The 16,250-nt window shown below is 47.6% G+C and overlaps 1 protein-coding gene across 8 annotated transcripts; it reads right to left on the bottom strand.

The window, feature by feature from the left end:
• Positions 1-367: 367 nt before the first annotated feature.
• Positions 368-15,975, bottom strand: LSM14B (LSM family member 14B). 8 transcript variants are annotated; one of them, XR_013213465.1, is made up of 10 exons: positions 15,773-15,975; positions 12,295-12,458; positions 9,768-9,903; positions 8,230-8,346; positions 4,825-4,995; positions 4,507-4,578; positions 3,724-3,885; positions 3,174-3,330; positions 1,019-1,751; positions 368-867 (listed from the first exon to the last, which is right to left on the bottom strand). XR_013213465.1 is itself a non-coding variant. In XM_077252855.1 (9 exons), exons 1-9 carry the CDS (start codon positions 15,891-15,893, stop codon positions 1,586-1,588), a joined length of 1,266 nt encoding a protein of 421 aa, XP_077108970.1. In that variant the 5' UTR covers positions 15,894-15,975; the 3' UTR covers positions 368-1,585. The 8 variants fall into 8 exon arrangements, 4 of the variants coding, with proteins under 4 accessions (XP_077108970.1, XP_077108971.1, XP_077108972.1 ...); XR_013213466.1 differs by lacking the exon at positions 4,507-4,578; XR_013213467.1 differs by lacking the exon at positions 8,230-8,346.
• Positions 15,976-16,250: the final 275 nt, after the last annotated feature.

Raw genomic sequence — 16,250 nt, 5'->3', positions numbered from 1 at the left:
TTGGCAGAAACATATAAAACACTAAAAATCTTGAACGTGTGCACAGCCTACAGTCCAATCTAAGCAGGTCCGAGTGTCAACACCAAATGACTGTTCAAACCAAGCATGCACACAGCACCCTTGGCATGGCTGAGCAGTTCAGTACCTTCCCACCCACTTGTTTTCCAATCCCTTTTCTGGCTCTTGTAAAGCCAGGGGTGTTTTTTATTATTATTAGTCAAGGGGGATGTAGAAAGATGCAAAACAAGCAGGTGGAAAGGTGCACTGAACAGTGCAGCCACACAAAGGGTGCACAGAGAATCTGAGCTTGGTTTGAGCAGTCATTTTGTGCAGGAGGGAAGGGGGTGGAATAAATATATGGCACGAGTCAAATGGTTGTAGATTTATTGGTAGCTTACAATTTAAATCACATCCCCCATGGGCTACTGGTTATCAGCACCAGGATTCTACAAAAATAAAGACACTTTCTTAAATTAAATCTTATAACTTAAAAATGGTCGTTTGCAGAAAATTTTACAATACTGGGTTAAGTGCATCAATGTAAAAGAAAAAAAAAGTAGATCCATCTCATGCAGACTCATCTTGTGGCATGTATGCTAGAGGATAGCTTCGGAGTCGTGCTGCGCTTTGGCAGAACGTAGCTGAAGAGTTGTGGCTGCAACCATGCACCAAATCTCCATGTGCAGCAAGACATTTTTTTATTTATTTATTTTGTTTAACGTGAGCTTGAGGGCATCAGGGCGACTATTCCTTGTTATGTGACACTTGTGGCAGTTGGCTAGCAGTCTGGGCCACTGTTCGGCCGGTGTTACACTTGTGAGTGCAATGTGAGAAACTTGCGCGAGTCGCTCACATCAATACCCGGCACTGCCGCCAGCACTCAGGACCAGAGCATTCGGCTGCATAGAAATACATGCAGCCGCACACTGTGGTCCCGAGTGCCGGCGGCAGTGCCGGGTATTGAGGTCAGAGACTCACGCTGCACTCAAGTGTGACCCCAGCCTTACAAGGATAGCACTGGTGACAACAGAACAAACTGCTATAATGAAAGAAAAAATAATTAAAATAATCAGTGAAGGGGAGAAGCTGTACCCACCACCTACTGGTGCACCCACTTTGGTACACAGATGAATACTCAGGTGATATCTTAACATAAATTTAAGGGGGGACGGTGAGCAGATCACTCATCTGAGCACAACACAAAGCCATTAAAACCCCCTCCTAAAAAAACAAAAAAAAGGAAACTAGCATTCAAATTATACATTAAAAAGTACAAGAAAAAAAAAATCTCCTTCCTTCTGAGGTCCAAACTATAACTGCTCACCTCCTGACGTACCACAAAGCATTCCCCTACATGGTGAAGCACTGCCATGGTCTCCTATACACGTCCGTGCCAAGTCCAATCTGTAGCCTTTACAAACCAGTGTTATAGAGGTGAAAGCAATGCAGGGGCTTATCCTGCCCAGTGCAGTTACAGAGCTGCTACAAAGCGTTTTGAGGGGTGTGGGAAGGGGGCAAAAAGGTATGGAAGACTAGTCCATTTAGAGACACAGACCGCTTTTTTGTCCATGTTACTGAGAAGTCTTCACACCCTCCCAGTGCCAGCTCTCTGCGTTGTCTGGTTTCTTCGTGGAACGGCACCGCCCCTGCCTCCTCGGAACCCACCGCGAAAGCTGCGGCCTCGACGGAATCTGCCAGAGACCCCAAAGGTTTCAGTGTTCAGCTTTTTCTCCTCTGCCCACGTGGTGCGTCTGTAGACAAGAGACTTGTTAATTTAGGTCTTCAGGTTATCACAGTATTTCATACATTATCAGCTAAGTAATCTGCATAGGGTGGTGGAACAAAGCAGCTACAAGCAAAACCGCCATGAGGAGCTGTAAAAGGGGCATTCAGGACACCCTGGGGTTTATAACACCGATGCAGAGAATCTGGCATTGACAGTTACATCCTGTATTATACTCCAGAGCTGCACTCACTATTCTGCTGGTGCAGTCACTGTGTACATACATTACATTACTTATACTATACTGATCCTGAGTTACATCCTGTATTATACTCCAGAGCTGCACTCACTATTCTGCTGGTGCAGTCACTGTGTACATACATTACATAACTTATCCTGTACTGATCCTGAGTTACATCCAGCATTATACTCCAGAGCTGCACTCACTATTCTGCTGGTGGAGTCACTGTGTACATACATTACATGTCCTGTACTGATCCCGAGTTACATCCTGCATTATACTCCAGAGCTGCACTCACCATTCTGCTGGTGGAGTCACTGTGTACATACATTACATAACTTATCCTGTACTGATCCTGAGTTACATCCAGCATTATACTCCAGAGCTGCACTCACTATTCTGCTGGTGGAGTCACTGTGTACATACATTACTTATCCTGTACTGATCCTGAGTTACATCCTGTATTATACCCCAGAGCTGCACTCAATATTCTGCTGGTGGAGTCACTGTGTACATACATTACTTATCCTGTACTGATCCTGAGTTACATTCTGTATTATAGCCCAGAGCTGCACTCACTATTCTGCTGGTGCAGTCACTGTGTACATACTCACACAGGATGTAACTCAGGACCAGTACAAGATAAAGTATGTATACCGTGTCCACCAGTAGAATAGTGAGTGCAGCTTTGGAAGTTTAAAACAGGATATAACTCATGAATAGTATGGGATAAGTAATGTAAGTACACAGTGACTCCATCAGAATAGTGAGTGCAGCTCTGGGGTATAATACAGGATGTAACTCAGGATCAGTACAGGATAAGTAATGTATGTACACAGTGACTCCACCAGCAGAATAGTGAGTGCAGCTCTGGGGTATAATACAGGATGTAACTCAGGATCAGTACAGGATAAGTAATGTAATGTATGTACACAGTGACTCCACCAGCAGAATAGCAAGTGCAGCTGTGGAGCATAATACAGGGTATAACTCATGTTTAGTACAGCTATATACTCCAGTGCTGCACTCACTATGATGGTGGAGAACTTGTGTTAAAACATTACTTATCCTACAATACACTGCAAAGCTGCATTTCATACTGCAGCCTCAACTGAAATTTTGCAGCATTTACTACTAGTACATCAAGCCGATAACTCATTTAAAAAAAAAATTACAACAGATTTTACAGAAACATGGGTAACTGTCCACCTGGATTTCATCTCTGAAGAAATATTATCGAAGAAAGACTTGGTACGGTCATAGTATATATTGGGTCCCAGGGGATCTTCCTCTGGATTCCCATCACTATTCTGGGTTTCCACTCCAGAGTCTCCTTTCTCGTCACCCTCCTTGTCAGTCTTGTCATCTGCAAGGGAAAAGTTTAATCTAGCATGGCATGTAAAACAGGTTTTTTACAGGCCCATAATCTGCCGAACAAGTGGTCATACGAGTGCCCATTCCTGCTCACCACCACGTGTAGACATGCCAACGTACTATAGACACTGGTGCTCTCCGGCCACAACTGGTGATGTGCTGCCAATATTGGGTATTCCAGTAAGTATTCACAGATTTACAGGAATTGTGAGAACATCTCAGTTAAGGGAGGGGATGGAGCGTCCAACCATGAAGACCACCAATTGCCATGAGCGTGCATGCTTCTCCATGGACCAGCACTCAGACCCCACTCACCTAGAAGTCATCACTCTCCTTTGGAGCAAGATCAATGGTTAGTTCAATCAGATCTTACCGACAAGCCTACCTTTGAAGTTTAGTTTATCCTTGAATTCTTTATCCAGTTCTTCCCGATTAAACTGAGCGTTTGCACTTTCAAAATCAAAGTCCCCGTCAAATTTAATGGCATTCTCTTTGACGGTAGTTTGCCGGTTTTGCCCCCGAGAGCGATTCCTGGCCCGTCTGTTACCTGAAGAATCACATGGTGACCATAGTTAATGCTGAGCTTGTACCAACGATGACATTTGGAGGGAGAGCAATGGTTACCACAAGTCAGACATGGAAAGGTTTACACTCCTGGCATCAGTGGGGGCACATAAGTGACTACCAAACCTATGTGCTTCATTCTTGCCCAGTTTTGGGCACAAACTTTCGGCAACACTTGGTTTTTATGATCCATGTGCTGTCAGTGAATGGAGAAATTTTGCTTTACATTCATACTAATAAGCATTTCCATATAATGAAAGCAAGAAGAAGTTAATGAAAAAAACACCAATATTTCATACATTGAACTGGATAACCCTACAAGACTGAAAAATAGCCGATTGGAAATTTTCCAAAGGTCTTCAGGCCATTGAAAGGGTCCCCCAATAAGATCTATGCTCCAGAGCCATCAAGTGTGCCCCATTATGACAAACTTGGCCTTGCCATGTACTATATGGCTGTCCCCTGGTTGATTGGGCGCCATAGACCATGTTTGCCCTATATGTGGCTCTCCTCACCTTCCCTTGGGGATATTAGCCGGGTGATTGCTTCCACTGCACCCAATGATCACCCACAATAATGTGACCACCACGCCCCATTATTTTACCTGACCTCCGTCTTTGGGGTCGTCTATTCTCATCATTGATCATATTCTGTGTCGGTGCAGTCTGAGGTGGTACTGAAAAAAATCAAAATGGGTTCTACATAAATGACATACCAGGTTATATAGTGCAGGTGGTGCTGCCTAGTATGGACACTGGCACACTCCCTGTTGGGCAATGGTAACTGGGAATGCTACCCCATAATCATTGCAGGAACTTTATAACACACCAACCATGGAAGTGATCAGTAACGCTAAATGCACTCAGGACTAGCCCATGGATGCCAGTGAAACAAAGCCTATACCAAAACCAACACCATTTACCATTGACAGGTGCAGGCTGCCCCACTGTCTGGCCCTGTCTGTTCCCCCGCTGGCTCACAGGTGGTCCCTTTGCTGGCTGCAGCTTCTTCTGAGTCATATTCTCCATTGGGCCAGTCTGGACAGCTTGTTCCACCATCGGACTTTTCTTTACTGGGATGGATGGGAAACCAGCTGCAGGCAGAAGAGTGGAGCATATTAGTTGGCACATCCCGGTAGAACTGGCATGGGAGCCCCCAGCAATGCTCAATGTCTACAGGGAGGCCTTCACGCAAAGGTATGATAATGAAGGCACCAAAAGAGTAGAGCTGCCGGCAATAAAAGCCAAGCGGGTATGAAGCCACCGGCAAAGCTGAACTGTCCTGTCAGACCCCAGAATAGTAGTTAAAGGGGTTTTCCAGCCTTAGAAAGACATGACTGCTTTCCTACAGAAATCACATCTGTCCACAGGTCATGGATTCTACTGCAGCTCAAATTCCATTGAAATGACAGCTGCAATACCACACAACCTGTGGACCAGAGTGGTGCTGTTTACAGAAGAAAGCAGCCACGGTTTTCCAATCCTGGACAAATAAGCTGGGTAGTACCTAATAATCCTAGTCAGTTAAAGGGGTATACTGGTTCAAGCAAATTACCTATCCACAGGATAGCAATAACCGCTATATAGGTGGGGGTACAACCACTAGTATCTCCATCAATCGGCAAAATAAGGAGTACTGTCGTTCTCCCCCACCATGTGTTCAGTCTAGAGGGGCAGTTGTACTGAAGGACCAATAAGTCTATGGCTCTGAGACAGCCAAGAGCTGTACTTAGCCCTGTGGACTCAAAGCAGAGGAGCAAACGATTAACCATTGCTTTATTACAGTGAGGGACAAGACCCAGACTGGTGAGGGTCCTGGATAACTTGTTACCGCAGGAATACCCAGTGGAATAACAGGTTTCTGTAAGGGATTGTATCTTTATGGTCGCATACACAGTGCCTTCATTATAACGCGACAGCTACAAACACCACAAACTACAATGGACAACAGACTATAGCATGCGTGAAACTAAACAGCAAAATCAAGCGAAACACCAGCTTTGCAGCAGGGAATGTTCATCTTAAAATAAACCCATTGTTACACTTCATTTTTAATTTAATCCAAAATGTTGCACTTACAACTTAAGGGTTTAAATGTATTAATATCCCACCTTCATTAAGAGCCTCAAATCTCTTATACAGTGCTATCAAATGAGAATTCTGGCCACCTATGCTGACCACTAGGGGGAGCTGTCTGCTGTGTTAGAAAGCTGCCATGTAATTGACATTTATCATACAGAGGATTTGGAGCTTTAACAGTGAAGCAGAGCTTCATCCCCTCCAGAAATACAGGAAATGTCCTGATGGGTTCTGTAGTATAGTTGAACCCAACTAAGGTGAATTAAAGGGGCAGCTGCCCAGTTACTCTGAATTCATCCATAGCTTTCCTTAGTGTAGATACCCATGTTCCAAATGCTAGTATGAATTGGGTATAACCTGGTTTTACAGGTGAGCCAGTGTACTGGACTGACTACTATAGACTGAACCCATAGAGGCCCCCCTGACAAAGGCTCCGCCGAAACGCGCGTCGGGGTGGACGCGTGTCCATTCAGGGATTGCACTGCTCTATAGATCTAGTCGGGTATTTACACTACATCTTTACTTATCTGCATATTTGTATGCAGCAGGGATCTTGGGACTCCTTAGGCCATATGGGATGATGCAATAACAATGGGCATATATTAACACTACATACGTTGTGATCCTATTTGATTAATGCTTTACAGTACAGCCTGTATCTATTCTTTAGAGTAGGTGATGTGTAATCTCCTAGGCCACACAGGATGTTTTGATTTTTAATTGTTACCTAGTAGATCCTGTATGATATTCACAGTGTGATGTATTAATTGTCGATATTCCGAGCAGTATATTGATTCCTTGTTGGACATGTGACCCTTTTACGATATATGTATTTGTTCTGTCCACTGTTCCCGTATACTCCATGATTGTTCAATTATTGGGATATTGATTTTTCTCTTGTGCTTTGCTGACAATTCAGCGACCCATCCCTCTTAAGTCCTTTATAGGCCATGTTATATTGTACACTGGTTACTAGTACATCATGTAGAAAACATTCATCTCCTTTCTATGGTCATATACAGTTATTCTTGTCCATTTACTTTCTAAAAGCTATGAAGCTGTTCCCTGGTCTTCAGTAAAAAGTCACCACTTTCAGAATCATTCACCTAGTTAGCTGCAAAGTCTCATTGAACTGACTGCTCTGCCCTCTCCTCAGTGTTAGAGATAGCAGCAGGGAGCAGTTCTGTCAGGAGAGCGGAGGAAAGGATATGAAGGTCTATGACAGCAGCCTACTGACTGGATCAGGAGATAATTATGTGATCCCTCCAGGAACAAAGGCTGATACATGAGAGCTAGTGAATCCATGGATTTCTGGACAGCGCTCCCATCCAGCATGTACCACCGGAGAGATGTCCACAGGAGAAAAATCTGAAGCTAGGATGAGGCAGTAGTCAGCATATCGGAGGGTCTACATTAATGGAAATTGCAGACTTGTGCCAGCAGGAGTGTAGCCAGTACTGGAGTGGTCTCCACCGTCTCACCCATTGATTTCTGTGAGATCCACAATCAGCTCTTTGAAAGAACCAGACAGATGCTCAGGCTTCCCTTTCAGCAGTAGAGCGCGAGACTTTCAGCTTCTTTATGGGCCAATATCAGAATCCAAATCTGGGAAATGGCCCATTACATTCATATGCCATGCCCAACACCTTACAGGGTTAGTGTAGAGAAGCAGCATGTCCGGTCATCAGAAGCTTCTAAGACGTTATTGCTGCACCCGAGATTTGAACTTCAATACTTGACTTAGAGAGGTCGGATAGTTTCGAAAATTCACTCAACCGATTGGTGAATCCTGGGTTAATAGGGAGACCCCTACTGTTTCACAGACCAGTTATTTATATAAATGGCCACGTTGTAATGCCCAATATAACCTGTGGGGGCACTGTGGGGATACTGAACACTTACCAGAGTGTCCTACAGTTACAGCATAAGCTGATCACAGGTGGATGCTATACAAAAGAGAAAACCCTTTGTGATGCAAGACCTGCTCTAGCCAACACTCCGCATACTCATGGGCTAGAGTCTTACTGGCCATTCTTTTCTGGAATGCCTCCTTGATAGTCATCACATTCTCCTGTGTGGCCGCTGCAGTAGCTCCGCACACTGATCCGGTATAAGCACACTGGTCTGACACTGGACAACACCACAAGCACAAGGTTAGTAGACGTGGGACAAGAGAACAATGACTATTCTACCCATGAACACAACTAAGGACAAAAGCATGCGAATAAAACCCATGCCAGCAATGTTACCCTTAGAGAGGTGCGGGGCCTCTGCCAGCAAGTCTGGATCCGATGCCACAGGCTGTGGTGATGGGGAAGAGGAGGAGCTGGATGCTGCGGCTGACGCCGAAGGGCTTACCAGCTTCTCTGCATGGACAGTGCAACAAGTCATTAACAGGTCACCATTACCGCGAGCATACGTCACTCCCCGATGCCACATGCAACCCAACCCCAAACATACAACTACAGATTAGCTTACTGGGACCCCTGCAGACCCTTTACCCCAATATTACAGCAATTTGCTGTACATGCAAATCATTATTCCCTATATATCCCAATCATGCTTCGCTTTTACTAAAAATTTTTAGAACATGCTATATAACATTTTATAAAAGGTACATTCACAAGTATCACAGTTGCTGCAATTTTTTTTAAAATTTTTTTCACTTTATGCTCACGAGTTCAGGCAGATTTTTAAATCCCAGAATTTGCTGGAGATTAGCTGCACACTCCCCAAGTCCAGGGGGAAAAAAAAAATCAAAAACATTTACTAGAAGTTTAATAAGAATACTATAAGCTGGGCATTCAGTGGCAAAGGGAAAGGGGGTGCAGACAGAAGAGTGATGCCCTGAAATGCCAGCAGCTCAGGAGTGTTTTGTTCTGGACATAGATTTTGAAGGGAATCTGTGGGTAATCTGCAGCAAAGCTCAAATCTTTCTGGGATCTGAATGATTTAGTTAAAGGTGTGGCTGTAGAAATAGTCTACGTCTAGTCTCATTAGATGAAAGTTTGCCAGCCCAGCAGATACTGGATGACCTGGCCGACGATCAGAGGTGTATGGGGGCCTCAACAGATGCAGGGAAGAGATGGATTGAGCAGTTGGAATTTCAACACCCGATCCTTTTTGCAGGGGTGACGAGCAATGTATGACAGTGATCCTTTAAATGAGGGGGGAGTCTGATTAGACCGCAATCTGACCAAACGTTCGGCCAATAGCTCATGTGTATATGGTCAGTTTTAGTCGAATGTGTCTGTAGTAGAGCTGCTCCTTATTAGGCTACTTTCACACTAGCGACGCACGACGAATTGCGTCGTTGCGACGTACCGACGCTAGGAGTGAATGCGCCACACAACGGGGGCAGCAGATGCTGTTTTTCAACGCATCCGCTGCCCCATTGTGAGGTGCGGGGAGGCGGGGCGGAGCTCCGGCTGCGCATGCGCGGTCGGAAAAGACTGGAACGACGCACCAAAAAACATTACAAGCAACGTTTTTTGGTGGTGACGGTCCAACGCAACACGACACAACGGTCGCACGACGGTTGCGACGTGTGGCAATGCGTCGCTAATGCAAGTCAATGGAGAAAAAAAACATCCCGCAAGCACTTTTGCAGGATGCGTTTTTTCTACAAAACGACGCATAGCGACGTGCAGTGCACGACGCCAGTGTGAAAGTAGCCTTACAGCCACCCAGCAGATCAGCAGAGACTACGCTGGGACTTCTGGTCGTCCAACCAGCAGCTGCTTTACGTACATGGTAGACAATGGAATGGTAAGTGCACATTACATACCTAGACCCAGGGAGGCTGCGTACTGCTGGTTAAGAAGAGAGGAGGCAGCCAGCTGGCCATATGACGGCATGCCTCGAAACGGGCTGTAAGGCACAGAAGGCTGGTACGAACTGGTGGAGGCAGAACCCAGGGATGACTGCAGACAAGATCACAGCAAAACATGAATTCAAAACAAAAGGAAAACAATGCACAGAAATATCCACATGCTGACTATCGTACGATTGCATAATGCAAGATTATTATGGGGACTGACATGGGTGGAAATACTGGGGCATCAGGGGCCCACTTCTACCTCCAAAACAGCTTCTGTCATTGATAGAACTACTGGACTAAGGGCCCCACTTCTACTGTTCTTGCACTACAGTGCCTTGCCTAGACGCTAAATCTCCGCTTTTTATCCTTACTAGTTGGACAACCAGAAAAAAGTGCTGGTATATCAAACCTGTATGTAGTCACCCTGTTGTAGCGGGAGTAACCCTTTATTGTATGAATATCACAGAATGGTACAGTACCCAAAACCATAGTTTCATGCATAACCAGACTACAAACGCCTCCGCTTGCCGACAATTGACACTTGTATACCAGCTAGTTCTGCTCTTCTGCGTCTAGGCACCACACCTCAACTCCTGAAAGGTCCCATTACTGAGATACAGGCACCACTACTGGGACCTACATCTATCAAACACTCATGACATATCCAGATCATCTGCCACAAGTGTCCCAGATGGCACTGCAGAAGCTCAGCATTCAGGACAATGGACCCAGTTGTAGCCAACAGTTAGCAGGACTATAGATATCAGTCTCTGGATGTAAAGAACATATTGATCCATTATCAGCACACAGAGGTCTTGGACATTATAAACTGAATTAAGAAAGTTGCTGATTAAATCTGACTTGGCACTGCCACGTGGCATCACTCACTTGTATTACACGGGTGCCAGATTTCTCCACCTGTTAGGCCATGTTCACACGCTGCGGTTTTTGCTGCGGATCCGCAGCGGATTTGCAGCTGCGGATCCGCAGACGTTTCCATGCAGGGTACAGTACAATGTTACCCTATGGAAAACCAAATCCGCTGTGCCCACGTTCCTTTTTTCCGCTGGAAAATCCGCGCTGATTTTCTGCGGGAAAAAAGAAGTAGCATGTCACTTCTTTCTGCGGATTCCGCAACTGTTTTCCACCTGCACCAATAGGAAAGTGCAGTTGGAAAACCGCAGTGGAATCTGCAGGAGAAACCGCACAAAAAAGCGCAGGGAAATCCACCGCGGTTTAGCACTGCGGGATTTCCAAATCAGGACATGAAAAAGCCGCAGAAAAAAAAGGATGGTGTGAACAAGCCCTTATACAGGTTTCCACTCATCACAACTGAAATGGGGGGGAAAACTTCACCACCGACAGCCATCCTGAGCCATCAACCCCCTTCTGATAGCAATCCTGACCCCTCACTCCCCCGACAGCCATCCTCACCCCTCAGACCGGAAGCCATCCAGATCCCTCACCAACCCCCCCCCCCCCCCCGACAGCCATCCAGATACCCCCCCCCCCCGACAGCCATCCCGATACCCCCCCCCCCCCCCGACAGCCATACCAAGCCCCCCGACAGGCATCCAGATCCCTCACCCCCCCACCCTGACAGCCATCCAGATCCCTCACCCCGCGACAGCCATCCTGAGCCCTCAACCCCCTCCCGACAGCTATCCTGACCCCTCACTCCCCTGACAGCCATCCTCACCCCTCAAACCGGAAGCCATCCAGAGTCCTCAAACCCCCCCCCCCCGACAGCCATCCAGAACCCTCCCCCCCCCCCCCGACAGCCATCCCGAGCCCCCCAGATACCTCACCCCCCCGACAGCCATCCCAAGCCCCCCCAGACAGCCATCCAGATCCCTCACCCCCCCACCCTGACAGCCATCCAGATCCCTCACCCCCCCGACAGCCATCCTGAGCCCCCGAGCCATCCAGATACCTCACCCCCCCGACAGCCATCCCAAGCCCCCCTGACAGCCATCCAGATCCTTCACCCCCCACCCTGACAGCCATCCAGAGTCCTCACCCCAGATCTGCTGCAGGTGTAATTTGGAGCAGACAATGACTGTCTCTGCTTTGTTAGCAGCTTTCATCCATTTAATTGCTCTGATAATTGGCCACCGCCAGGATCCTGGGCAGAGTTGCATAAACAAGGACTAAATCTGGCCTCGACATTTTAAAGAGCTTCTCGCACCCGATGCACGTTGTATAACACTATCCAGGAGCGAAAAGAAATTAACCATTACGATGCCTGCTATCAAGTTTTGCTAGTAATGCAGTATTTTAAACCACAGAACTGAGCAAATATTACTGGCGGCACGGATTCACGTTTTCACTATTGATATTACTGCAAAACCATGTGGCCAATTTCATCCAAATCTCAGCATGGCTGCGGCCACCAGAACGGGGAAGGCTCACACTTGGAGCAGCATGTCAGTCCTATTATTGATCTCCCCCGAATTAAGCATCATCCAGATGAAGTGATCCTATGGTGTCATACCTGGACAATGGCTGGATCCTGGGGTAAGGCATGCTGGGCTTTGGGGGGCTCACACACCGTAATGTCTTTGATGTCACTACCCCGGAATATTATATACTCATACACCTCTTCTCGGGGAGGCGTTGGGCGGTCTGTTGGACGGTCTTCTGTCCCAAAGGATCGCACTGTAATCATCGGGAAAAAGAAAGTTATATTCAAGAAGATAAAATAAAATCCAGCTCACCATGATAGCATCTTGAGGTTGCTCAAAGCGCCTTGTCAATGATTGGAAAATGCAAAATTATTTGCATATACAAGAGAAACCAACTATATAGCCAGGAATAAAACCCAATGTGCTCATGCTCAGGTATGGAGGGGGGAGACCCCAACTGGACATCACTGTCCACCTTAAAAAAACATGCTCCATTTAAGGAACTAAACCATATATGCACAATAGTTGAGAAGTTGCTTGTTGCTGAGGGTCCCATGAATCCCAAGAACAGGGGTCTGGGGGCACCATATTGGTGGTCCTAACCACACATGTATTTAGTGCTCTCCTGTGGTATTTCAGCCTCACTGACAATGGAGAGCATTGGTGGACCATTATTTCATAGCCTTGTTCTTGGGAAAAAGAAGAAAAGGGGTTCCAGCTTTATCTGATAAAGCACGCAGGTTGTGTTAGAAACGCGTGCCATCTTCATCCTATGGCATCTTTTTACTGTTCTAATAAATCTTTTGCAATTTGAAGCTGGAACCCCTTTTCTTTATTCACACTACTACAAGTGGTCCCTTGAGTTCTGTGCTTCAGGACCCCCGGAGCCTGGGTGAGCTGGTTGCTTTGTCTTTTTGCATTCTTGGGAATATACCATCAGTGAGTTATCTAACCTTTGAAGAGAACATGCAATTTATGGTACTACCCCTTTAAATAGACAAAAAATTCCTCATCCATATGGGCCAAGGTCAGGTGGATTCAATTCTCAGGACGCCCATCCTCCTGCTCCAGATCTGATTGTTACCCACTCGAATGACCTGCACATAACCTCTGACATTGGGAATAAAGTACAGCAACTTCTGCAGGCCAGCTTTAATCCAAGGGGACCATCTACTGGAGTCACCCTGTAAGGAGCCAATCACGTTCTATAATCCATTGCTTCAGATACACATTTAAAGGGAACCGGACAGCTGACAGGTGCGATCCACGGGCAGCATGAAAGAGAGGCTGTATGATCTCAGACAGGTATGTTTGACTCTGAAACAGCAAACTCAACTGTCCGCAGCATCTTCTTCCCACCAGCTCCCCTTGGGTGACAGGTCTCCCAGCATGCGTATGTAGGGAGAGACCAGTCAATCATTGGCATCAGGCAGAGAACCCTGAATGGCTCAGTTCCTGGAGTCAAACACCTGGCAAATGCCCAATCCATAGTGTCTGCTGTCAGGATCCCTTTAAAGGACATCTGTCAGCAGTGTTCACCCTGCAGAATTACACAGCACTACATCGGAGAGCTGATTACTTATAATGTTTTCGCACCATCAGAGATCAAAGGTTTCCATCCTGAGTTTGCTGCTCCTGCAAGTGTCCAGAAGGCGGTGCCTAGTGCTTAAGGGCCCTCACCACCAACCTGCAGACAGCTGCTACGCCCTATGAGCAGTTTGCCATTGTACAGCTAGCACAGACACTGGAGAGAGCCTATTACTACTGTGACCGCCATGGTCACATCTAAACACGAGACCACCAACCCTTAATGGAGTAAAGGTACCGTCACACTAAGCGACGCTGCAGCGATAGCGACAGCAATGCCGATCGCTGCAGCGTCGCTGTGTGGTCGCTGGAGAGCTGTCACACAGACCGCTCTCCAGCGACCAGCGATGCCGAGGGCCCCGGGTAACCAGGGTAAACATCGGGTTGCTAAGCGCAGGGCCGCGCTTAGTAACCCGATGTTTACCCTGGTTACCAGCGTAAAAGTTAAAAAAACAAACAGTACATGCTCACCAGCGCGTCCCCCAGCCTCTGCATCCTGACGCTGACTGAGCTCCGGCCCTAACAGCAGAGCGGTGACGTCACCGCTGTTGCTTTCACTTTCAGTTTAGGGCCGGCGCTTTAGTGTCAGGAAGCAGAGGCTGGGGGACGCGCAGGTGAGTATGTACTGTTTGTTTTTTTAACTTTTACGCTGGTAACCAGGGTAAACATCGGGTTACTAAGCGCGGCCCTGCGCTTAGTAACCCGATGTTTACCCTGGTTACCAGTGTAAAATATCGCTGGTATCGTCGCTTTTGCTGTCAAACACGGCGATACACGGCGACCTAGCGACCAAATAAAGTGCAGACCTTCTAGCAGCGACCAGCAATTTCACAGCGGGATCCAGATCGCTGCTGCGTGTCAAATACAGCGATATCGCCATCCAGGTCGCTGCAACGTCACGGATTGCTGGCGATATCGCCTAGTGTGACGGTACCTTTACCCTTTAAATTCAGTCAGACCTACAGTTAAAGAGTTACTTGATAACAAACCGCCTGTAATTTGAGAGCCATTGAAGAGAAGCTACTTGTGGGCGCAGTGCCTTGGACCCCCAGAAAACAACAATTGTATTACTGTTCTAGCATCACAAGCCAGGGTCTCCATGTCTATGCCCTAATGAAGTGCACGAGATCCGCTTATGTGACAAACCCCCAATATATCTACGTGACCGGAAACAGGGGTGGTCCCCATTGAAAAAGCTAGAAAAATCTCCCTCCAGTAGGTTGATAAAACAGTTAAGTCACAAGGGGGTGAGCAGCAGTGTACGGCCTGTCCCCATATGGACAAATAACGGGGTCCCTGGAGATTTGCTCCCCTCCAAAAATAGCCATACTATGGGATATAAAGGGTCTGCCAAGTGATAAAACAGTCACCCATCAGCTGGATAGGTGATATCTCACTGGTCGGTGGGGGTCCGAGCACTGGAAATCGCGCTGATTGGCAGAATGGAGAATTTGTATTAAGTGATGGATGGAGCAAGTGCACTGTCACTATTCTAACAGGGAAAAGAGATCCCCATTCTGCTGATGGTTGGGGTCCCAGCAGTCAGACCCCCAACAATAAGGTACCGTTAAGCCTGTGGATAGGGGATAACTTGTTTTCACAGGAGAAACCCTTCCCCAATTGCTTCACATGCAAAACCCCACCAAGGTCACTGGTGGCCAGTTCTACATCAGTTATGGGGGTGACCAATACAAGAGACCCCCACTACCAGCACTGCTCCCCATCTTTCCTCCTCCAACCCCCACAGTGCAACCATCACCCTCAGCCACGTGCACCAGCTCCAGAAGTGACCCCACGAGCCGCCATGGCCCCGCCCACTGCCCTCGCCCCCCAGGGGTGGTCCCCGCTCCTCACCGCCCCCTGGCGAGCACCGTTTCTGCCCCGCATTACGTCAGCCGTTCTCGGGGGGCTACACAGGGCTGTGCTGCGCTGCCCCCGCACTGCTCGCGACCACCAGGCCCGGGCTTTCCCCGCGATCACCTTTGGCTAGAGCCACAGTGGAGTTCTCGGTGTCGATGGTGTACAGGATGCCCTCATAGCGGATCTGAGCCTTGGAGATCAGGCTGATTTTGCTGCCGATGTACGGGGTGCCTGAGCTCATGGTGCCGGCTTTTCTGCAACTCCTTGCTGGTCCGCACCTTTCCACCTGAGAAACCCCCCCTGGACTGCCAGGCGCCGCCCACTGTCTCCGTTTATATAGCAGACGTTGTGCTCCGCCCCTTCACACGCCGGGGGCGGGGTCAGCTCCTGTTTCTTACTGCGCACTCTGTGCGGGCATGTCCTGGCTGGTGACGTGGGACGCTGTGATTGGCTGACGCAGGCAGAATTAGCGTGAGACCCGGCAACTAATGACGCTGAGAGACTGCAGCTGCTGGACCACAGTGACGGCTGCTGCGGGGGGCGGCGGCCATGTTGTAGGCGGGATTAGGTGATGGTGAATGTTTATGTCGGAGGTGAT

Source organism: Ranitomeya variabilis, chromosome 4, assembly GCF_051348905.1.
Source record: "Ranitomeya variabilis isolate aRanVar5 chromosome 4, aRanVar5.hap1, whole genome shotgun sequence".
Taxonomy (NCBI): Eukaryota; Metazoa; Chordata; class Amphibia; order Anura; family Dendrobatidae; genus Ranitomeya; species Ranitomeya variabilis.
Note: the sequence above shows the minus strand (reverse complement) of the source record. Positions and strands in the feature narration are given on the sequence as shown.